A 22719-nucleotide genomic window follows, 5' to 3' on the forward strand; every position below is an offset into this window, starting at 1 on the left:
GTGTACCATACAGACTGCATATTTTAATGATGTGTTTTTATCAAAGCGCAACTGGAATGCTGTCAGTTTTGAACACGGAGCTGCAGCAAACTGGAAGGCTGTCTTGGGCACATCATTTGTCTGAGAGACCTTCTCAGGGCTGAGAGAGTCATCAATCAGACCAGAGGGGAGGACAGAGAAATCAAATCACTGGGTACTTTCCAAAAAAACTACAGTTCAGAGCCTCACCTGCAATCTGCCAAGTAATAAATGAAAGCTTATGGCCTGTTTCCAGTTCAGTGCCTGGTTAGCAGAGGTTCACAAACACCACTGAATCACTAGCCAGCCACAGGAGGCTCTTCAAAGGCCTGGCTAACATCTCTGTGCCAGACCCAGAAAAATGTACATGGTGGTGCCATTTCTTTAGTGATACTCCAGCGGGCCCATCTTCACGATGCTTCCTTTTATCTGGGGATAAGAGCATCTGGGACGAGTCGCAAGATGTGCTTCTGTTTGGACAGATTTGGTTTGCAGTTTTCATGAGAGCCTTTCCCCAGGACATCTGATAATGTCCAAGAAAAGATGTGCCAGATGAGACCAACCAGGATTCTTAGGCTTATAAACCATAAACAGATCTTTCCCTTTGGGGAGCACATACAACAACATACAGATGTATCCACAGATACACTGCACACACAAAAACCTCTCTCCAATAAAATTTACCTCAGTTACTAGAACATCCCAGAATAATTTCTTTACCTGGTAGAATCCTATTTTAAGGACAGATACAGAAGATTTTTGTTAACGTTACACCTTAATGATGACAAGTGTAGCTCTCCAGAATAGGAAACTACGACACTCAGACACACAGGTGGAAGAGGAGGGAGGCTTTCCTTGTGTAAAAAAGAGACCATGGATTTGCTACAGATTTTGGGGCTAGGAAGAGCCATCCAGATTATAATTGGCTTTAGCTGATCTTCTCACAAGCTGTAACACATTTCACCTGCAGCTGAGTGACACTAACTAACATGGAATTTCTGCCTATCAAACACATTATCTCCAGACTTCCCAGTGATCAGCATAACTGGAGGAAAACAAATAGGAAAAAAAAAAACAAAAAACAGCAACCCACATTGATACCAGTGGGATCAGGTTTTTGGAAAAGCATCCAATCCAGGGATGAAAAATCTGTGCAGACAGCAGCCAACAAAACTGCATCTTATTCATCTCCCAAAACAGGATGACTATGCCACTTTGGATTTTAACAGCTTGAACATGAGAGATTACAACAAAAACCTTCACAATCCTTCTATCTGTAAAAGAGAGGGAAGAAAACAAACCACCTCATACTGCATAGAGAATTCCTCTGCAGGCTGAACATGCTCCCCTTTTGCTTCCTGATTTCAGGTTGGTCCCAGGCAGAGAAGAACAGAGTGGGGTAGGTCTGGCAGCATCTGGAAAGCATTTGCTCTTAGGTTTACACCTCTTCCCCTACACGTAATACTTCAAGCAGCAAAAAAACAAGCTAAGAAACAAGCTAAGCAACAATCAGATCCACACCACAACACTGGAAGCAGCAAGCAAAGCTCTGTGACATCATGCAAGCAGGGCTGCAACATCAGAGCCACTCATCACCTCTCTCAGACTGCCAGCTTCCTCCATGGGACTCCTCTGGTCCTGGAGATGAGCTTCAGTGACATCAGCCATGTGACCACCATAGTTCTCCTCCTCTGCTTTGCTGTTATCCTAGTGAATGGGGTAACATCTGCTAGCCAATACTCACACAGCACCCTTCTGAGCTGTTGGGGTCCTCTACCTGTGACAATCTGAGTAAGAACTGAGCACAGCACTCTTCACTGTGCTTCCCCAGGACGTGAAGGAGCAAAGCTGTGACACATCTGTCATCCCTCCCCTTTAACCAGCCATCGAGGCACTGATATTTTATGGATGTCCTTGGAACTAGCAAGACTGCTGCCTGTGTATACATCTCTGCAATAACATGTACGCTGTACTGCATAATGTTTATTTACAGAGAGAGATCCCTTTCACACATCTCCATCTGCTAAGAGAGCTTTGCATGTTAATCCCCCATCATATAAAGGTCCCCCTTGACTCCAATTGTTTACCCAGAGATTGACCTGTACAGAAGGCGAAGCAATAAGGCTTCCCAAGCTGCAAGCACAGCAACCTGTGGATTACTCCTGCTGTCATGGGACCCTCAATCCAGACGCCAGAGGTGGTTCCAGGGCTTTTCCTCCTCTTGTCCCTTTCAGGAGTATCCCTGAACCTCAGCACATCACTACACTCTCACATTTCTTTTCTTTGAACATGGATATTCAGCCCTGATCCACAGATTTCATGAAACCAGCTGTTTTCACCCCATCACTTCCTAGATTCACCTTCCACAGAGCTTGATTTATGAATTCTTTCCTTCTTTCCATTTTGGAACAAAGCTGGAGAGATGGGATGCAGGATAAGAGCTCACTCATAGGAACGTTTTTCTACTGCCCTCTCATGGAGCTACAAGTGAATTATATTTTCCATGGAGCACTAATATTTTATCAGGGCTGAGATATCACCAATCTGAGTTACTAGCTATTGAGACACAGCCTGGCTGTTGGGCAGCAATTGCCATTTTATAATAGATTCCTGAAGCCTTGCCATGTCACTGAAATGCCAAGACAACCCTTTGCTCCTGGACACATTAACATTTCAGTGACGAATTGGGCTCTGACAGGCTTCTTGTTTGGAGATGAGAGAGTTGAAGCCTTTTTGTTCTGTTTTTTGGGTTGGTTTTTTTTTTTTTTTTCGCATCCACTTTATTACAAACATTTGCAGTTCCTGTCCAGCTCTATGAATGAATTCTCCAAATTAGTTTACAGCTTCATTTTCTGTACACTGTGAAAAGGATGAGGGAAATAGTAAAAACGTTTTAACAGAAATTAATTTGCCTTTCAATTGCTGGAACAGAATTTTCAAAGTGCTAAGAAAGGATTAACGTCAGCGCAGACAGACTGAATCACTAGAGCTGCTTGCAACGCACTTCACATTGTCCCTTTGTCATCTTAAGCCTGATCATTGCTAAGAAAGTGCTGGCAAAGAATGCACACCCGCAGGGAAAGCAAAATGTCTGCACAAGGCAACGCGTGTACTGAACTCATTGCTGATGCTGAGAGTCTGAGCAATGTAATTTATCAGCAGTGCAAGATACAAAATGAGTTTTATGTTGCCACACACAGAAAAAACTGCCGTATCCAGTCCACAATGAAGTTCCTAAGAGATTCTTATGGAAATGAATGACAATGTGAGGATGGTGTCTCCAGACTAAATTCCCTCTCCAATCTCCAAATGACAATGCTGCCATTTCTGCTGAGAATAAGCCTTCCTTCTGCACTGACTGAGAAAAAAAAAAACAAAACGAGGAAACAAACCATGCCTCTTCCTCATCAACCCTTCCTCCCACAGCATCAGCAGTGGCACCACTCAGATTTGAGACTCTCTTCTTTCTGTCATTTCTTGAAAGAAATGACTTCTGCCTTGCCTGTCACACCTATGTTGCTTTAAGTTTCTCTTTCTTCACTCATCAGGAATTCAAGCTCCACCTCACGCTCAGGTGCTGTCAAATCAAATGCTATCTATCAGATTGGAAAGCACTCTCCTTCAAGGACAAATCTACCTTCTGATACTCTCTGTAGAGGGGCAGTGATGTGGGTATCTAGCTTCTCATATATGCTGCCCTCCCAACCCTGCTGTTGCGCATTCCTCTTCATCAGCCCTGATGTAGGTTGTTATTTCTCATGAATTACAAACAGTTCTTCAGGTACTGCTCCTGGGCTCTCACTCCTGCAGCCCACACACAGGCAGTGCAGTGCCATAGCTTCTCTTCTATTTGGGCAGTTCTACATTACCTGTTTCATCATGCCTTTCTTACCTCAGATTCAAAGCTGCATCCCAGGGCACTGACATCCATGTGCAGGTTTTTGAAAAGTCTTGTTGTCCTATGGAGACTCTAGATGTATTAAAAAAAGGAAATGGCCAAAATTGAGTTCAAATCTCTGCAATGCCATAGGCTGTGCAGAAGAAACTCAAGGGTCCGTAATTCATGGAAATAAGGGAGCAGAGCCAGAGTAACAAACCACAACAATAAGCTTACAGTCAATTCACTCTGGAAATGCAGGGGACAGATGTGGATTTACAGAGGGTGCAAAACAGGAGTAGACACTTTTTGGCAACTAAGAGATACAGGAAGTGCAGTGCAAATTGAAGCCTGAAGTCAAACTGAATCACCACAGTCTATCAGCCATTACTGGAGTAGTATCATAGTTTTCTACTCCTTGAGGCTTCAAGCACTGTGGTTACTGACACATATGAGGAGCCAATACACGCCAGCTACCTCATTCTCACTTCCTCTTCACTTCTCCCTTTATCCACAGCTATTGTGTATAAAGAATTCTTCACAAATCAATCCCAGCAACTTCTTGGTCTCACTAGTGGGCTTACAGATTGTGAAGTTAAAAAGAAAGGGAAATCAGAGGACAGGCAAAGCAACAGGGGAGGTATGAACCCACTGAAGCAGACAATAGAAAGGACGTTTTTGAATTCTGAGAACTTGCTCAGGATGATGCTGCTACCCTTATAGAGCCATATCCAGCTAGGAGATAACATTTCTTATGAAATTTCACTTTTCTTTACAAAAAAAGAGGTTCCCATCCAAAAGAAGCACACCTGCAAAATCTATCTGTGCCTCAGAACACAGATTCAGTCAATACTGTGGCAGATGTTTTGTTTGTATCACTTTTATTAAAGGAATATCATTTATTAGTTTACACTACCTGTACAGTATATCATGCTTCATTTGGGTAGAAATCAAAGCTCACTTCAAATCAACAGTTTTTCAACTGCTGAAAATATTCTTTCAAGCTGCTAAAGAAATAACATTTATCATTGAACCCCCTAGAAACAGCCAAAGACAAGAAACATAGTGGAACAATAGAAGTATTTCAGTCCAAAGCATTTCAAAACAGAGGAGAGGTCACAAACACTGTCTTTGAAATGTTTAAGTAACACCAAACCTGTGACCTCTTGCACAGACTGCTTTTCTGGGCGCGCTTCCAGAGGAAACAATCTCACCTGAGCTTCTCCTCTGTCTGCAACACCAGAGTCCACAGAGCTCCCCATGTCCGAGTGCAGTGAGCCACGCAGGATGCCAGCTGGAGAAGCCACAGGGCCACGCAGAGGAGCAAGATTCCCCAGGGGCACCTGCACAGGTGCTAGCAGGGTGCCTGAAGGCTAGAGGATGTGAGAAAAGAACATGAGCTCACAGCTTACACTTGTTTCAGAAGGTACTCCCCAGTGCAAACACTGTCAGCTAGCATGAAACCTACCATCAAGAAATTGTTCTTGAGAGCTAACACCAAACAATTACCAGCAAATGACATGTGTAGGAAACAGCAGATTGATTTACTCATCTGTTTCAACTTCTGAAGACCCATCTGAATACAGTGATTGAGTTTACAGCAGCAAGATGATCCAGAAAACAAATGACCATTATTCCAAAGTGGAAGCAAGAGCATAACAACAGTCACACTAACTCACACACCCACATGCACAGTACCCTCTAAGGGAGGCTCTTACAAGCACACTACCCTATGCAAATTGGGTAGCTTCCCTCCTTGCTTTGCCCTGCTACTCAGCACTGCATGAAAGAAGGAGAATCCAGCACCAACAAAGTCTCTTACTTTCTACAAGCTGCAATTAACATCTCTAGACAGAAATCCAGGCTGCTTCCTTACCTTACACCAGTGTACTTTTTCAGTAGTACTGAAAGTGGAAAGCAGTTCTGCTGCAGCACATCAGTAAGAAGCTCCTGAATATATCTTTACCTTTCAAAGCACATCAAGAGCCCTGGGAACCACCCAACATCCTCACCTCTGAACAATGCAAGCTTGACATCTCAAGTTATCTCCACTGAGAAACGCGACTGTTCTGTTTTACTTTGTGGAATTCAATGCCCAAGAAGTCTCACCCTTGATACACTGCACCAGTTAAATTTGAAGCAAGTGTACTCTAGGGTTTTCTCTACAGCATGCCAGTACGGCCAAGTGCTGTTGCTTCAGCAGGGCACATGCTTATTCATAAATCACAGTCCTGGTACTCAGTGTTTAAACAAAATTACAGACTGAAAACAGAGTTAATTCACTTGCACACTGAGGGACAGGGAGATGGAGATGAATGCACACTGATCCTTCTTCCACCAACTCAGTGCCACATCAATGGTAACAGTACAAATAATGTATTCTGGGCTTACCTAATTATTTTCTGCAGATGGCCATTAACTATGCATGTGGAGCAGTAGACACTAGTTGTCCTTCAGCAAAGATAAACTCACTTCCAGTGGGCTAATTAAAACTTCTTGGATAATCTGCAGTTTATCTGATATTTATAGGTATAGTTATTATCAGCTGAGCACTACCACTTGCTGTTAATTAGAAATCTGAGCTACAATTTGGTGGAGGCACAACTGGGTACCTGCAGTAGTACAGCAAAGCAACTCATTACCACTACACACAGTGACCTTTTAGTTCCGGGGCAAGTTTTGCTTTGTTTTCAGAACAAGAGATTTGCTAAGTTCTTATTAAATGGAGGCAATTACTTAAGGACAAAGAAAAAACAACCTGAAATGTTCTTCCCAGGGAAAGGGGGGCTCTATGAGTTGAAGACTGCAAGAAATATTCCATAGCACTGATGTACAGACAGTGACAGAGAGCAGCACCTACCTTTTCTACTTCCCACTTCTCCACTTTCTACCACTGCTGCAAGCTGAGTGCCACCTTTACAGATCAATGCCTTTTCTAGCAGCATTTTTGGGGTGTTCAGTATTCAAAGAGGAAGAAGAAAGTTACATTTACAGAGGGCCCCATCACACCTGTACACCTTCTTGGTGTCCTAAGACCACTGCAACTGATCAAAGGACCAGAGTGTGTTAAGTCACACTGCCTGAAAAACAATGATCTGGAACCAATGGGAGTAATACTTCTATTTAAGGAAAGAGAATTCATTCAAACATTTTCCTATTTTTCTCATGTAAGAGGGAAGAGAGTCCATTTGTCTACATAGTAGACACGTATGTAGCTTTGCCTTACTGATTCTATAACATCTTAACCAACACATTCACTCTGGGCCTTGTTAACCTTAAAAAAGCTTATTTCACCCTCAATTTAGACTGCGGGTTTTTAGAGGGAAAAGATTGACTTCTCCTGTACTTACTACAAAGGATCTTAGAGCCAAAATTAAAGACTACTTTGTAGAGAATGCTGCAATCCTTTTGCATTCCCTGCCAATCACCTCTTTATTTCTTTTAGAAGACACCTCCCCTAACATAAAACTAATTTGAGAGGAAGTTTTGCAGTCTGTCACACTTCCTTATACAACTTCTAACAGGATGCCTTCTCCCTTTGCTCCTGAAAGTTAGCTACAATGTGTGGTTTCAATCTCAATTCTCAAGATTCATGAGATCACAAGTGCCATCACAAAGGATGAAGTCCTACCTTATTTTCACCTGTTCCTTCACCAACCTCTATTTTGCTGTAATTCTCAGCAGTTTTTCCGGTCTGGGTCACCCTCACTTCTGTGTGCTGACAGAGACTGTTGCTTCCTTGGCCGTCAGCCATCTGATAGAGACACTCAGGAGGAACACATGAGTCTTTTGTGCCTCCATCCTCCCACACTCTAGGATCCTGATCTGTCCTTCCATTTCCTTTCTTCATTTCTTTCTGTCCTTCAGTAGCACCATCAGAATCCTGGACAGTGAGTTTCTCACAGGAATCCACCACAAACATAACACATTCAGATTCTAAGCTGGCACTTTCTTTGTATTCCTGCAGCATATGGAACAGTTTCATATTCTTGGAGCTACGTTCCCTCTCTGATTTTTGGGCAGGACTGTGTATCTGAGACATGGGTGATTTCAGGAAGGCATAAGGCAGCATAGGCTTTTCTGTGAAAAAGTACAGGTCCTTTGGGCTTCCAGACTCACAGTGTGGAGAGGAGAACTGATGGCTCACTCCCAGTATCTGGGGTGTATCAACACTACGAGAACTGTCCCAATCACTGCTGTCCCAATCTGACATCGAATCACCTCTTTCTTCACCTTCTCCACAGCCATCTTTGACAGATGGAGAAACACGTTTTGACATATGATGGTACACATTAATTTCCCCCTTTGCCTCTATTCCTTGCAAGCAGGGTTGCACACCCATGATCTCTTGAGGAACTGTGGATGGGTTCTCTGGTATACCACTGATATCGTCTGCTTTCATGTCTGCTCCTAGTTCCATTAGCTCCATTTGCTTTGAATCCTGTCTCTCAGGTCTGCTGATGCTCTCATTATTCTTGCAAAGAATGACAGCTTGACCCAAAGCCTCATCCTGAACTTCTCTCTTATTTCTACTCTGAGATACTCTGCTGTCAAGCCTTACCTGTTCTTGAACATACGAAGCATCAACCATCTCCTGCAAATTCCAGTCACCCACGGGACTGGAATCAAAGAGAGTCATGTCATGGTTCCTTCTTCCTTCTCTGGCTTGCAATAAACTTGGTTTTCTTTTCATATTCCCAACAGAGTTGAAACGAACATTTTCTTGTACTTCCAAAGGTATATCTTGGCCCTGGTGGATGTATACATCAAAGCTGCTGAAAGGTGGGCTGCCTTCTACAGTTTTCACATCAGTTAAGGTTTGGCATGGCCTGTTGAGTGCTGATACAAGTGCGGGATGCAGTTTGTTTGGCCCCATGCCTGCAAATTGTCTCCATGAATCATTTATGTGTGACGGACTCCCTCTGCCTTCATTTCTAATCTGGCTATCTGGTTCTGGCTCAGGATTCTCCTGCCCAAGGGACAGAACGGCACAGGGTATATGACAAAAGGATGTTGAAAGAAGAATCCCTCACTGCATTTCCTAACTACATAAACATTAGCAAATAACTGAAACACATCACATATCTATATATATACAAACCCTTATTTAAAGTACAGATTTATATGTAATGAATATGTCACATATATAAATCGGTGTGCAAACCTTGGAGCACTTGAAGTGATTTGTATGTGTATAAAAGAAAGATAATCATATTAAAGGCTGAGGTTAAAGATGCCTATGCCTTTAGTGGCAACACAAAACACTCTTTCCCCACTGATATTTACCTCTTTACAGGCTAATGGAAGGAAGGCAGGAATTAATTCCATCACTTAGAATTCTAAAGGGCATTTGGCTATGCTTCTAGCTACAAAAAGCATAGTGACCAGCCTCACCTGCGTTCCACGTGTGGATATTACAGCAACAAGCACAGACACCCTCTACTGTCTTCTCCAAAAGAAAATCCCTCCAGCACACAAAGTGTAGTCCAGTTTCCCTCCCTCTCTCCACAAAACTGCAAAATGATAAATGCTCTCTGCCCTAATGAGAGTATGTCATAAACAAGCAACAAACTCAGGTCCAGAGCTCAACATGATGATGATGATTATTATTATTTTTTTTTTACTTTTCCTTAAGAATGGTCAATATCCACTGAACCAGCCACCTTGGCCCAGGTGCCTTTTCATCAATAGCATCCCAGGGCTGTGAAAGAGCCAGTTAAGGTGTGCACCTCTGGGCGTGTGATCCCATTTCCCTTGGATTTTCATTCAGACTCATAGCCTGACAGGATCCCCAGTCAAGTAATTGCTCTTCCTATCCCAAAGCAGCAACAGTACAGCATTACCCCCTAATTCACAGCCACTCATCCTCAGCCAGCCTTCTTGCTCCTCCCCAGAATCACTGCATGCAGCAGAGCCTACTTACAGCATGTTGCTTTGGTTGCTTATCCTTCTTGTCTTTCTTATCTTTTTTGTCTTTCTTCTTCTTTTCTTTCTTTTTCAAGCTGCCACGTGCCAGCAGCTTCCTCCGTTCCTGAGCAACCAGTTCTCTATAATAGTCATCACAGGGGTGGTCCCACATGGACTGGCCGTTGTTGAAGTTGAAATAGTAGATATCACCAGTGACATCCTGGCTGTGTGGCAAAAACAGTGTGAGAACACAACAGCAACTTTAGCTCTGCACAGACATGGTCTCACTCAAGGGCTTTCAAAGGCTCTAAAAACATTCTTACTGCACCACACGATCACCTCACATTCACTGAACAGCAGTACAAGGCCTCCAAGAACCCAGAGGCTTCAGTGTGGTGAAGAAGCCCTCTTTGAGAATGCTCACATCTTCATTCAGCTTGTGAAACCTTTTTCCTCTTCTTCAACCGCCCCAAAAAGAACCCAGGAAGTACCTGTGTATATTTTTTCCCCTTGCCAGCTGATACCCTGCTCTGACAATCATAAACACAGCAGAGAAGGCCAGCAATCTTATAAACCAGCTTCTAAGAGGGTTCTCTCACCAGGGTTTCCACTGGGGTGGTAACGGGGCCACAATGCCTTCCCTGGCCAGCCACATCAGCTCAGGCTCCTCCTCTGGGTCAATGCCGATGTCTTTTGCAAAATCCCGGATTTCTAGGGAAACAGAACAGGAATCTGTAGAGATGGTCTACACAAAGCCAGCTTCAACAGCTAAAGCAATGGACACAATGGGAAATCCCACTACTCAAAACTGTCCAAACAGATCTGTGTGTCAGCGAACACGTCAGCATGTGTTCCCGGCTGGTGAAGCAGAGGGACAGAGATTGCAAGATGGCAAATACCCTTGCAATCAAAAAGCTATTTTTTCAACTCTACATGACATCTCCTTTTATCCACTTTTCTGAATCATGCTCTCCCCAGTTTCCATTTTCTTAATGCTTCTTGAAATAATACAGCAAGCTTGAATTGCTTATTGCAGCTCCTAGAAGGATGAGCATCTATTACCTTGCTCACTGGGAACATATGTCTCATCATAATCTTCTTCCAGTATGATCTGGTCACCAATGCGTACGACACCTCCTTCCATGGCTCCCTGCACCTGCCAGCAGGAAGGAAACAACGTAAAAATCACATGGAGCAACTGCAGCCAGACAGAAACAAAACTTCCCATCACACAGTGCATGGCAGAGAAACTCAGCACTGGAACCATGGAGGAGAACAAGGTGCACTGGGGGTCACCAAGCATGGATGCAGACTGAGAACAAAGCGGTAAGGCAGCCAGAAACTGAAACCCCCCAAGCCAAGGGGGAATAAAATACCACAGTTGGCCACAACACTGCCAGCTCAAGGCACCCTGCAGACAGTAAGACAAGGCAGGCACAGCTCTGCCCTGCTCACAGCACTCCCCCGCTGCAGCACTGATCAAAGACCTGAGGCTGATGCTGACAGAGAGGTTTGAGTCCCCCAGGCTTTCCAGCACCTACAGAGGAAACAAGCCCTGGCTTTTGGCACTTCTTAGACAGATAAGGGAAAGCTGAATAAGAGATGGTAAGAAGAAAGAGTTTTCCCAGACCGCAGAATTGCTTTCGAGAAATCCCTGGGCTGAATCTGCTCTGCCTAGGGACAAACCAGCTTCTCTCAGCAACCCAATTGGCCTCTCCCATGTTCCCAGGGGGCATTTTGAAAGCTAAAAGTAGATCTTAATTTACCATGCCCCATCTCTAACCTCCGGAGGATCGTGTCAGTATTTAACTTAAACTCCACAGACAGAGATTTGAGGCCGTGCTCCTTCAGAGCCCATCACCACGAGCTCAGCAGACTGCAGCACTGACTCTCACACGAACGGTCTCAGCCAACAGCTGAGTTTCCAGTGCCCCCTGCTCACCCCACGCCCACAGCAGAGTGAGGCCCAAAGACAGCAATTCAGCTCCAGACACAGCCGCCAGGACCAGCCTACCTGCTCTTCTTCCTCCCCCCCGTACCCACACGCAGATAATTACCGCGTTCGTGCAGCCGCAGCGGCCCAGAAGCAGGGGCACGCAAAGCTAGCAGAGAAGGAACCTTTTCTGAGCAGATAGAAGCATTGGAGCTGTAGGAGGGCTCAGCAGGCCGAGGCCCGCCCCGAAGCCGCTGTCATTCTCACCCTTCGCTCGGTCCCAACGGGCGCTCATCGGGCCGGGCCCCGCCGCGCCGCCGCTTCCATGGACGCCCACGGGTTGCCCGGGTCCGCGCAGCAACCACATCCGGGTCACAACGCCCTCATCGGCCCGCCCTCCGCCGAGCGCTATTGGTCAGCGCTGTCACCACCCGGCTCTCGATTGGCTGAGGGGCGGTGGCGCGCGCAGAGCACGCCGGGAACTGTAGTTCGGGGGGAAAAACGGGGGGCGCCGCCGCGCGTTGCCATGGCGACGCGACCCCGGGGCTCAGCTGGGCCCGGCCCGAGAGCGGGGCGCTGCGGGGCGTTGCGGGGCATTGCGGGGCGCCGCGGGGCGCCGCGGGGGCCGGGCCGGCATCCCAGCGCTTCCGCCGGCGGGCGGGGCGACGGCAGCGCGGCCGGGCGCAGGGGCGGGGAGCGCCGAGCCGCCATGCCCGCCGCCCCGCTCGGCCCCGCGCCGCCTGCCCGCCCCGGCGCGGCCGCCCGGCCGAGGCGCGGGGCGCTGCGGGCCCGCTAGGGGCGATCCGGGCACGGGGCCGCGGCCATGGCTGCCTCCGCCTGGCCCTGCCTGCTGCTGTGCCTCGGGGCCGCGGCCTTGAGCGCCGGTCCGGCCCCGCCGAGCATCCGCCTGCCGCTGCGGGGGGGATCGGCCCCGCCGCCGGGCGCCAGGGCGAGGAGGGCGCCGGACGAGGCGGAAAGGAGGAGCGCCTTCGTGGAGATGATCGATAACCTGCGGGGCAAATCCGGGCAGGGCTACTATGTGGAGATGACGGTGGGCAGCCCCCCGCAGAAGGTGAGGGAGAGGCGCGGGGCCGCACCGCCGCCACCCCCCTGGTGGCTCCGGGGGTCCGCGGGGTCGGCACGGTGTGCGGTGAGTGCCGTCCAGCGGGACGGTCGGCCCGGCAGGACCTTGAGGGCCTCCTGAAACGCGTGGAGGTCTGGATTTGTTCGAGCACAGGGCCGGGATCCTGTGCTGCTGCCGCCCACGGTGTAGGTTGGCTCTGCCAAAACTCTGTGCCCACGGTGGTTCTGAAATAGCAGCTGGCTTTGCTACGTGCACCTCCAGCATGATCTGCCTCCTTCCTCGGGTGCCTGGTGGGTATTGCACGGGTGGGGGGAGCAGCCAAAGGGGAGAAGAGAAGCACAGTCAGGGGGGGTTCATACAACCACGTTTGCTCACAATCAACAAAATGTTGCTTGTGGGAGTGGTCTGATAGTGACAGGACAAGGGAGAATGGCTTTAAGCTAAAAGAGGGGAGATATGGGTTAGATGTGAGGGAGCAATCCTTTTGTCAGAGGGCGGTGAGGCGCTGGCAGTGACATTGGTCTGCTTGGGTTTCCTGGGTCAGCAGAAGCACTGCTTTATGCCTGGTGCCAGGGCAGCAGGAATTGGGAAATGTGCCCTGAAATGGGAAACACGGCCCCAGAAATGGGAAATAAACCCCGAATTGGGGTAATGAACCCTAAAATGGTAGGACAGGGGGGAATGGCTGACAGGATAGTGAGGGGATGGCTTGAAATGATAAGAGGGGAGATGTGAGTTATTTGTGAGGGTGCTGAGGCACTGGCACTGCTGCCCAGAGCTGTGGGTGCCCCATCCTTGCAGGCACTCAAGGCCAGGTGGGATGGGGCCCTGGGCAGCCTGAGCTGGTGGGGGGCAGCCCTGCCCATGGCCGGGGGTGGCTCTGGGTGGGCTTTGAGCTCCCCTCCAACCTGAGCCATACTATGACTCTATGAATTGTGTGTCTTGAGACAGCTTTGTGTTAATTCGTGTGTGTTTAGGATGTATTTTTCTGCTCAGGCAGGGTATGTTTATGGGAAAAAAAAAAAAAAAAAAGGAGATTATTTCTAAAATTTATCTCTAAATGTGATTTCATCATCCAGCCCTGCTGGAGCTTTTGCTTGGAACATGCCATGTGTCACAGCTGCCAAATAATTTCAGTGAGAACCACCTGTTTCCAGGCACTCGTGGATTTCTGAAGCTGTCACCCTTTTGGGAAGCATCTTCCAGCCTTGGAGTGCTTCCAAGTGTGGATGCAGTGTGTGTGCATATGCATGCGTGTGTGCATGTTTGTGTGCCAGAGCAAAATCCCTCCAGGCATTTTAATGGAATTAAAAGATTCACATGAAAGGCTAAGTTGATGCATACACAGGAAATTGGGGAGCGTGGCAGGTGTTTATCTGGGAGGATGCATGCATCCGCTTCAGAGGTACACATGCAGCCCAACGTGGTCTCACTGCCAGCCCCTCGCTCTCCTTGGCTTTCACCTTCTTTGTTGTGCTGTGCTTGAATTTTGGCTGTGAGCTGGGCTGCACTGCGCAGTCACTACCAACAATTAATCGCTCTCGCACCCCCCCGGCTCTCAGCGCGCCTGTGCCACCAGCGCTGATTCACCCGGACAGCAGGAGGAGGTGGGAGCAGAGCAGCCCAAGCCAGCACTCTGGGACAGATGGCAGAGGCTCGGTGCCACCTCTGTGTGCTTGTCCCCCCACGACCCCACTCTCGTGTGCAGTGTGGAGGCAGTGCTTCTGCCAAGCGCCCAGAGGGGCTGTCACATCCAGGGAGCTGCAGACGGGCTTCAGAGAGCATCCCTGCCACACATGTCCCAGCCTCACCGCTGCACGTGTCGTGTCCTGGCCTGAGACAAGGGCTGGGCTGTGCCTGGAGGAAGTGGGGCCAATGCACGTGGCAGCGAACTCGAGGCAGCAGAGCGTAGCCTGCAGGGCAGAAACCCCACCCCTGTCTCCCACTGTCACTGGTGCAAAACACTGCACATGCCACGCAAGGAAGAGCCCAGTAGGCAGTTCTGGGACTGTCTGAACGTCCAAGGGCTTGGTGCAGGTCCTGGGCAGCTGCAGGTTTCCTCATCTTCCTAACACAGTTGTTCTTGACAACGTGGCCTCCAGAGCGAGCCTCCTTCCTGCTGCCTGTGTCCTCTCCCTGCAGTGTCAGCTCAGCAGGTATCTCTCCAGGGAAAGCCATCCTCACCAGGTACCCTGGAGATCAGCAGCAAGGCGGTGTGCAGCAGATGGCTAATGAATGCTCCAGCAGCCACCCTGGGAATGGCAGAGCTGTGGTTGCCTGGGGAAGGCTCCAGGCACTCCTCTGAGCAAGGCATGCAGCGGGGTGAGCATGGTGCTCCACTTCCTACCTGGAGCTGAAGGTCTCCTTGGCGAAAAGCCTGCCTGTGTCACGGTGTGGAGGATGCAGGACAGCCACCAGGGTCGGTGCAGGAGAGCTGGGCACCAAGGTGGGCCAAGGCAGTGGTTGCCGAGTTTGTGCTGTGTGCAGGGAGCCGTTGCCCATAGTTCATTGAAGAAATTCTGCAGGTGGTAGCCAAGCACCAGTGCGATTAGCACAAGCGCATTAACTTCCTTCCTCCCCGAATCCACAGCTTAAGGCCCACAGCCCTGGTAGATCACTTGTATGGGTGAGCAGCCCTATGGCTGCACAGCCCTCTGCAACCAGCGGTGTCCTGCCAGGCCCGGCTCCAGCAGGGCAGAGGGGCCACAAGCAGGGCTTGCCAGTGGCAGGACAGGGTTGGCCCACTCCTAGCCCGGCTGGTGGGGTGCTTGCCAAGCTCTGCCTGCAAGCTGCTAATCCAGGGCAAGGCAGAAATGAATCGGGAGCAGAGCTCAGCATATGGATGGCTGATTAGCGGACACAGCAATCCACAGCGGCTTGTGTACCATCAGTCCTTCCCACCAGCAAATTAGATTTCCTGGCAAGGGGGACCTGGAGACCTTGCCTTACTGCTGCACTCTCCCACACCGGTTGCAGGGGGCTGAGGTCATGCCGTGCTGAGCAGGGCAGGAGAGCTCATGCTGTGTTTGCATAGTGCCAGATGATGTTTGCTTTTTGTGCAACAGCCTGATGTTGCTGACTCCTGCTCCACCATCCCATCCTCTCTTGCACAACTGCCCTGAGCCATCCTTGTGCACAGCATCAGCAGGCCCCAGCAGCTGCTGAGCTGCAGCCTCCCTGCCCTACCCCTAACTGCCCCATTGCTGCTCCCACAGTCCCACAAGTGTGGCTGGCACACAGCCCTAGCCAGCAGGGCAGAACTAGGCTTACTGCTGAGATGAGGACCCAGAGCTGTGGGTCACTGGAGAACACAGCACAGCAGCCACCATGCAGAAAACACAGGGAAAAAGAAAGCATCACGTGCCTGCAATGCCATGCAGACCTTGGTACACAGTGCAGCCTGGGTTCTACTGCAGTCACAAACCTTCCTTGTCTCTTCCTTCTCCAGCTCAATATCCTGGTGGACACTGGGAGCAGTAATTTTGCTGTGGGAGCTGCACCTCACCCCTTTCTCCGGAGATATTACCAGCGGCAGCTGTGAGTATTCTGTGGGGACAGGCGCTGGGGGAAAACAGCACAGCCACTGGTCCTTGTGCCTGTGGCTCACTTCCAGTGATGGTGTGGTCTGTCTTACACTGGGTCTGGTCAGACATGGCCCTCAGTCTTGGGCTGGCACAGGTAATGCTGCTCAGCCTCAGGTAGGTCTGGATGGCCCCTTCTTGTGCCCGGAGAAGCAGGGGACCCCTCAGCTGCCAGTCTGCCATCCCACAATATTTAAGCAGCCCATATCTGTGCTGCTAGCTGTTTTGCATAGCGTACAACAGCTACGGTTGTCCCCTGTGTGCCCTATTACAGCCTCAACCCAGGCTGCAAGGCACTGTCCTTGTGCTTCACTGACCCTTTGTGGGTGCTCCAGCAACCGCACGGGCAGAGAAATGTAGTGTCCTCACACAGCCATGCTGACCACAGGCTGGGCAGGGCTGTGCACTCGCAGTGCTTGGTTATTATGCACGTGCTCTGACTGTCATCATCTCTTCTGCAGTGATTTTTCTCTCTTTGACACCATTCCAGGTCCAGCACGTATCGTGACCTGCGGAAGGGTGTGTATGTGCCCTACACCCAGGGCAAGTGGGAAGGGGAACTGGGCACTGACCTTGTCACTATCCCCCATGGCCCCAACGTCACTGTCAGAGCCAACATCGCTGCCATCACGGAGTCAGACAAATTCTTCATCAATGGCTCCAACTGGGAAGGGATCCTGGGGCTGGCCTATGCAGAGATTGCCCGGGTGAGTCCTGATTGTAGCTGGGGGCCCACATCTGCCTGTACTGCATCCAGCTTCTCTCAGCAAACATAGGCATCGTGTCCCAGCACACCTTGCTCAAGGGATAGGAGTTAAATTTCCTCTCTCTGTAGCTCCATACAGTCCCAGTGGGCCCAAATAGGGTGTGCATTTGCACTACTGACCTTGAGCCCTGCCCCAACAGTGTACAGAGCCAGGATTCCTGGGGCACAGAGGGGACATCTGGGTGTCCTCCACTGACACATTCCTGTCCTGCCTCTGCTTTTCTCCAGCCTGACGATAGCCTGGAGCCCTTTTTTGATTCCCTGGTGAAGCAGACCCAGGTGCCCAACATCTTCTCCCTCCAGCTTTGTGGGGCAGGCTTCTCATCCAATGAGACGGAGACCTTGGCATCAGTGGGAGGCAGCATGGTGAGTGCTCTGGAGCAAGGAGCCAGCATGGCAGCAGGAGGCTGGGGATTCTCCACGTGGTTTTGGTGTTCCCATGGGCAGAGATGGCCATACAAAATATGCCCTGGCTGGAGATGGCAGCATGTGGTATCAGACACCTTTCTGTCCCCATTGCAGATCATTGGTGGCATCGACCGCTCGCTGTATGTGGGTGACATCTGGTACACACCCATCCGGAAGGAGTGGTACTACGAGGTCATCATTGTCAAGCTGGAGGTCAATGGGCAGGACCTGAACATGGACTGCAAAGAGGTGACAGGGGCACCAGGGGGACCTGCCCTGCAAGGGATTTGCTTTGTTGCTGAAAGCATCTATTCTTTGGTTACAGCTAAAATCACTTGAGTGTAGTGAATGCTGCCGGCCCTGGTGCCTGGGGATTCAGTGCCTGGTTGGTGATGGAGGCTGAGGGCACCGGGCAGCTTGGCCAAGGGTGAAGCTGAGATGAGCATGGGCTTTGAGTCCATCGCAATAGAAAGCAGGGGATGGGCTCAGCCTCAGTAGCTGTGCAGAGGGAGCCAGAGCAGTCAGGTGCTGGCATGGAAGGGAGCAGGGCTGGGATACCCCCTGGGTCATTCCTCCTCTCGCTGTTCGCAGTACAACTATGACAAGAGTATCGTGGACAGCGGCACCACCAACCTCAGGCTGCCGAAGAAGGTGTTTGAGGCTGCAGTGAAATCCATCAAAACAGCTTCTTCGGTCAGTGTGGCCCTTGAAATTCATCCATCCATCCCTCCCTTCTGTGGGCACGTCCCCAGTGCCCAGTGGAGGGCTGTGGGCAGGGTGACTGCCTGTCACCAGCCTGAGCGTCTCTGCTCCCTGCCCACACAGACCCCTCATCTCTACTTTCCTTCTGGCAGACGGAGAAGTTCCCAGATGGCTTCTGGCTGGGGGAGCAGCTGGTTTGCTGGCAGGTCGGCACCACCCCCTGGCACATCTTCCCTGTTCTGTCCCTCTACCTGATGGGGGAGGCCACCAACCAGTCCTTCCGGATCACCATCCTTCCCCAGGTGAGTGTTGGCCAGACCAGACCAGACCCTGCCCAGCACTGAGCAGGAGGCAGTCTGGGGCAGAGCTAACAGCTCTTCTCTCCATGCAGCAATACCTGCGCCCAGTGGAGGATGTGGCCACCTCTCAGGATGACTGCTACAAGTTTGCCATCTCTCAGTCCTCCACAGGCACTGTCATGGGTGCTGTTATCATGGAAGGTTTCTACGTGGTCTTCGACCGTGCCCGCAAGCGCATTGGCTTTGCTGTCAGTGCCTGCCACGGTAAGGGAGAGAAGGAATGCAAGAGGGAAGGAAGGCAGGGGGCTACGGGGAAGAGATGTGGATGTGCAGTGGTATCTCAGTGACCAGACGCTTGCCTTTAACCTGCCCACAGTGCACGATGAGTTTCGGACAGCGGCAGTGGAGGGGCCCTACCTGCACTCCAACATGGAGGACTGCGGCTACAACATCCCACAGACGGATGAGTCCACCTTGATGACCATTGCTTATGTCATGGCAGCTATCTGCGCCCTGTTCATGCTGCCCCTCTGCCTCATGGTGTTCCAGTGGCGCTGCTTCCGCTGCCTGCGACGGGACCACGATGACTTTGCTGATGACATATCTTTGCTGAAGTGACACCGGAGCGTGGGGGCAGCCCCGGGACCGCAGGTGAGGCAGCAGGGCGAGGAGAGGTAGGTCCTTTCTTTGGAGGCTAGAGCATGGAGATAGGACATCAGCATAGGGTGCTCACACAGTCAGCCCAGGCTCTCCTGGCTGCGGGGACCCTGTGCCCTTTGAGTTAATGAGCCAGGAGCAACCCAGTACCAGGAGCAGAATGCCAGCACTGAGGCTCAAGTCCCAGGCTTGAGTTCCTGGGTCACCATCACCCAGGGCAGCATTTGCATAGCAAGACAGGAGAGGCAACACCAGCACTGGGGAGCAGGTGGAGACCAAGTCCCAGCAGCAGGTTAGGATCCCGCTCTGTGCTCCAAAGGCTTTGCCCTGGTTCTGACACCAGCCATCCCTTGCTGACCCACAGCAAAAGTTCAGCGTGTACTTGCAGCCTGTCAAGCAGCAGCATGTGCAAGGACAGCATGGGTAGCCTCAGGCCTCAACTGCTTTTGTCTAGGATCTACAGGTGTAGCTTGGCTGCTATTGGGTGACAGCACAGCAACCCCGTCTCACCTGTAGCCTCTGGAAGGACTGAGCGCAAGTGTCTGCTCTGGCACAAAAATGAGCCGAGCTTTCCCTAGCTATCCTGCCAAGACTTTCCAAACTGATGAGCCATCACCCCATGTCTGTCCCCCTCCCCCCCCCAGTGCTGTGTGTCTGCCCTTCTCAGCCTGCACTGTAGGGAAGCTGCTGGCCTAGGCTCTCCGTGTAGTGATGTGTGCGTGTGTGCGCTGTAGCTGTGCCTTCCCCACGCAGCTCCCCTCCCCATGACACCTGTGAGCTGGACTCCAGAGAGTGCATCTCCAGAGCCTCTGTCCAGGCCTGGGCTTGTAGAAAACACCACACAGTGCCAGCCTGAAGCTGCCCTGGAGTGAGAGAAGGCAGAAGTTGGGGGACAGCTGCTCCCATCCTCCTGCTCTCCTGTACAGTGCACACTAACATTTGCTGTGGCATTTCCCCTGTCCTCCCAACCTGCCCTTCCACTGCTGCCAGCCCCAGACCTCTCTGCGCCCACCCTGCCTTGCTGCCGCCAAGGACAGGCAGCCATCCTCTCCTGACTCCATTTTTGACCTCCACGTCCCCTTGGGGAACAGGGAACTGCCTCGCTTGCGTCCCAGCATCCACAGTGTTTGCTGCGTAGAAGCTGCTGGCTGCTGCCCTCCAGCCCTGGGGACAACAGCCTCTGCTCCAGGACACGGGGTTCTCTTCCCTGCGCTTCACAGCCCCTTGGACTGAATGGGAACAAAGGAAGGAGCTTTCCCTGCAGCCTGGAACAAGCAGACACTGCGTGCCAGGAGAGAGCTTGCCCGTTCCCCAGCCTGCTCGCCTGTTTGAAAGCCATAGGGGAGCCAGCGCCGGCTCGGCGGCCCCCACCTGCAGCTGCTGCCTCGCCTCAGCAGCCAGCACACCTGGCTGCAGACACGCTCGGACCTGGGCTCCTGCCCCCAAGGCAAGAAACCCTGGCAGCATGGGGGAAAGGAGGTGTCTGTGGGGACTGCAGCATTCCTTGTTTTTCTAAACACATGGTTGTATTTATTGTTTTGTTGGTTTTTTTTTACAATGCAACTCACTGTTAGTACAGCTGCGCAGAATCAGTGTGTATATAGCAGGTCCCGCACTGCACACAGGTGTACAAATAATGGTCGGCTCCTCACCTGTACAATGTATACATATAGATATATTTTTAATTCTAGCTCTGAAAGCTACTGTTCCAAACCCAATATTAGGGGGTTTTATCTTGTTTTGTTGTGTTGTTTTTTTAAATATTTTTAGCCCTCTGCTCAGTCCTAGGGCCTTGGCCATCACCCGAGCCCAGGGCTTGCTCAGCAGCGGCATGCTTGGATGGAAGCACTTTAAGGATCGTGGAGTGATCTGGAGTTGGTGTCAGAGGAGGTATTGCGTGTCAGTGACCCGGTGACAGTGATGGAGGGATGCAGGCAGAGGGCACAGCTGGATCACACAGTGGTGGTTCACAAACCAAAAGGACACGTGTCAGAGGAGGCGGTTTTGCCCTCGCTTTGTTCATACAGCAAAGGGAAGATTTCATGGTGTGTAAGAGCAACCTTTCCCTTTTGTACTCCCCTGCATCACAGCTCACTCTGCCACAGGAGAAGGGTGCCAACTGTGGTCACCTCCCATCCCCAGAGCACGTGCTCTTAAGCTTGCTGACAGTTGGTAGTGCTCTGTTTCCTTAATTCTCTGCCTCAGACTTGGACATGAAAGTGCTTTGTTCTGAACACTGAGCTTCACTAATGAAAAAGGCAGCCTCCTCCATAAGTGAAAATCAGAGCTACCTGCAGTGCTAGGGCCTGGGCAGAGCTAAGGCACCAGTTCAGGTGGATACTGGCTGGAGCATTACAAGCCTCCAGTGACCACTAACATAAAGCTCATTAACAAAATCCTGCAGTTAAAGATTGCTTTGAAAAAGCTGTGAGGGAGCCAGAGAGGCAGGAGGAAACATGGGGTAGGAGATCAGAAGAGAGACAAGCCAATCACAGCACTAGGCACTGCCCCACCAGCCCATCACATGCACCCCTGCACCATCCCACTTAACTACTGTATTGGGAAATAGCATCCAGTTCCCATGCTGTGCTCCAAAACTCATCCAGCAATTCAACTCCAGTGCAAGGTTATGCAATTGCAGAGTGCACACAGACCTCCACACCCTCGTGCCTGCCCAGGACCCTCCCCAGGATCCCAGAGACTCTGTTGTGGACCACTGCCTTAAAACATGCTGACAAGCGTGTGTGTGCGTGTAGAAGGATTCAGACTGTGGCCAAATTCAGGCACATTGTACCCTGGCAGCACTTGCACTGACCAACCCCAACGCAAAGGTGCTTCTAGCAGTGCTGAATTTGTGCCACAGACTGCAAAAAAAAAAAAAAAAAAAACCTACAGAATAAGTACAAGATTTTAAGTGGTGCTGAGCACCTTCTAATCTGATTGAAATCCACGGAGAAAGGGTTGGTGCATCAGCCCGGGCTTTAGGAGAAAGTACAGGAGAGGGGATATGAGGAACTGCAACTGGTTGGTTATCCTGAGCTGCAGTGCAGCCAAATTTGTTTGTTCCCCAGTGCTCCCTCCCCAGGACCCAAAACTACAACAGGAAACACCAGGAGAAAGTGTGCACAGAACTCTGCCCAGAGGGAGGAGGGATGGGGATGGCTACGGCAGGCTGTCGCTATAGACTCCGGTACTCTGTAACCTATTGTCTGTGTAAGAACAATGAATGTTAACACAGTAAATTATTACATTAAAGAAAAAAAAAACAAAAAGCTTTTCATCTGCAATCTGTTCATTGCTAGGAGGGGAACTACTCAGAGCATGCACAAGGAGCAGCAGATGGATGTGGCATGGCAGGGGATTGCTGGGGCATGGGCATGCGAGACATCCCATCGAGGGGAACAGAGTCCCAGCAGGCAGGTTATGCTTTAACACACGTTGGAAAGGAAGCCAGCAAGGCTACAAACTAATAAGGAGCAGCACCAAA

At 50.5% G+C, this 22719-nt stretch overlaps 2 protein-coding genes across 9 annotated transcripts in view; one reads left to right on the forward strand and one right to left on the reverse strand.

Annotated features, from left to right (window-relative positions):
- Positions 1-12126, reverse strand: part of CEP164 (centrosomal protein 164) — a 44963-nt gene extending 32837 nt beyond the window's left edge. The window contains exons 1-9 of one of the 5 annotated variants that reach the window (XM_090123709.1): positions 12003-12126; positions 10865-10958; positions 10402-10513; positions 9819-10026; positions 8457-8864; positions 7527-7778; positions 5110-5268; positions 3911-3988; positions 1615-1725 (exon numbers count right to left, since the gene is read on the reverse strand). In XM_090123709.1, the coding sequence (XP_089979835.1) occupies positions 1615-1725; positions 3911-3988; positions 5110-5268; positions 7527-7778; positions 8457-8864; positions 9819-10026; positions 10402-10513; positions 10865-10946 (1410 nt within the window). In that variant the 5' untranslated portion in view covers positions 10947-10958; positions 12003-12126. Of the gene's footprint in view, positions 1-1614; positions 1726-3910; positions 3989-5109; positions 5269-7526; positions 8865-9818; positions 10027-10401; positions 10514-10864; positions 10959-12002 lie in introns of all 5 variants that reach the window. The other 4 variants (XM_090123710.1, XM_090123708.1, XM_090123711.1 and 1 more) reach the window with 4 other exon arrangements.
- Positions 12127-12542: 416 nt separating this feature from the next.
- Positions 12543-22684, forward strand: BACE1 (beta-secretase 1). Of its 4 annotated transcripts, none has more exons than XM_031599901.2 (10): positions 12543-12807; positions 16268-16356; positions 16891-17107; positions 17395-17532; positions 17689-17823; positions 18166-18267; positions 18429-18578; positions 18668-18839; positions 18952-19226; positions 19986-22684. In XM_031599901.2, the coding sequence occupies exons 1-9, from the start codon at positions 12559-12561 to the stop codon at positions 19191-19193; spliced, it is 1494 nt and encodes a 497-aa protein (XP_031455761.2). In that variant the 5' UTR covers positions 12543-12558; the 3' UTR covers positions 19194-19226; positions 19986-22684. The 4 variants fall into 4 exon arrangements, with proteins under 4 accessions (XP_031455761.2, XP_031455762.2, XP_031455763.2 ...); XM_031599902.2 differs by having other exon boundaries at positions 20324-22684; XM_031599903.2 differs by having other exon boundaries at positions 20453-22684.
- The last annotated feature ends 35 nt before the right edge of the window (positions 22685-22719 follow it).

The sequence above is a fragment of the Phasianus colchicus genome, chromosome 23 (assembly GCF_987193195.1).
Source record: "Phasianus colchicus chromosome 23, bPhaCol1.hap1.1, whole genome shotgun sequence".
NCBI classification, from domain to species: Eukaryota; Metazoa; Chordata; class Aves; order Galliformes; family Phasianidae; genus Phasianus; species Phasianus colchicus.

What these genes read in the sequence shown, in the direction of transcription:
- BACE1 (XM_031599901.2), top strand. Translation starts at nt 12,559, where the DNA reads ATGGCTGCCTCCGCCTGGCCCTGCCTGCTGCTGTGCCTCGGGGCCGCG. An exon ending in CCTATGCAGAGATTGCCCGG is followed by an intron (nt 17,108 to 17,394) that starts GTGAGTCCTGAT and finishes GCTTTTCTCCAG; the next exon opens with CCTGACGATAGCCTGGAGCC. An exon ending in CATCAGTGGGAGGCAGCATG is followed by an intron (nt 17,533 to 17,688) that starts GTGAGTGCTCTG and finishes TCCCCATTGCAG; the next exon opens with ATCATTGGTGGCATCGACCG.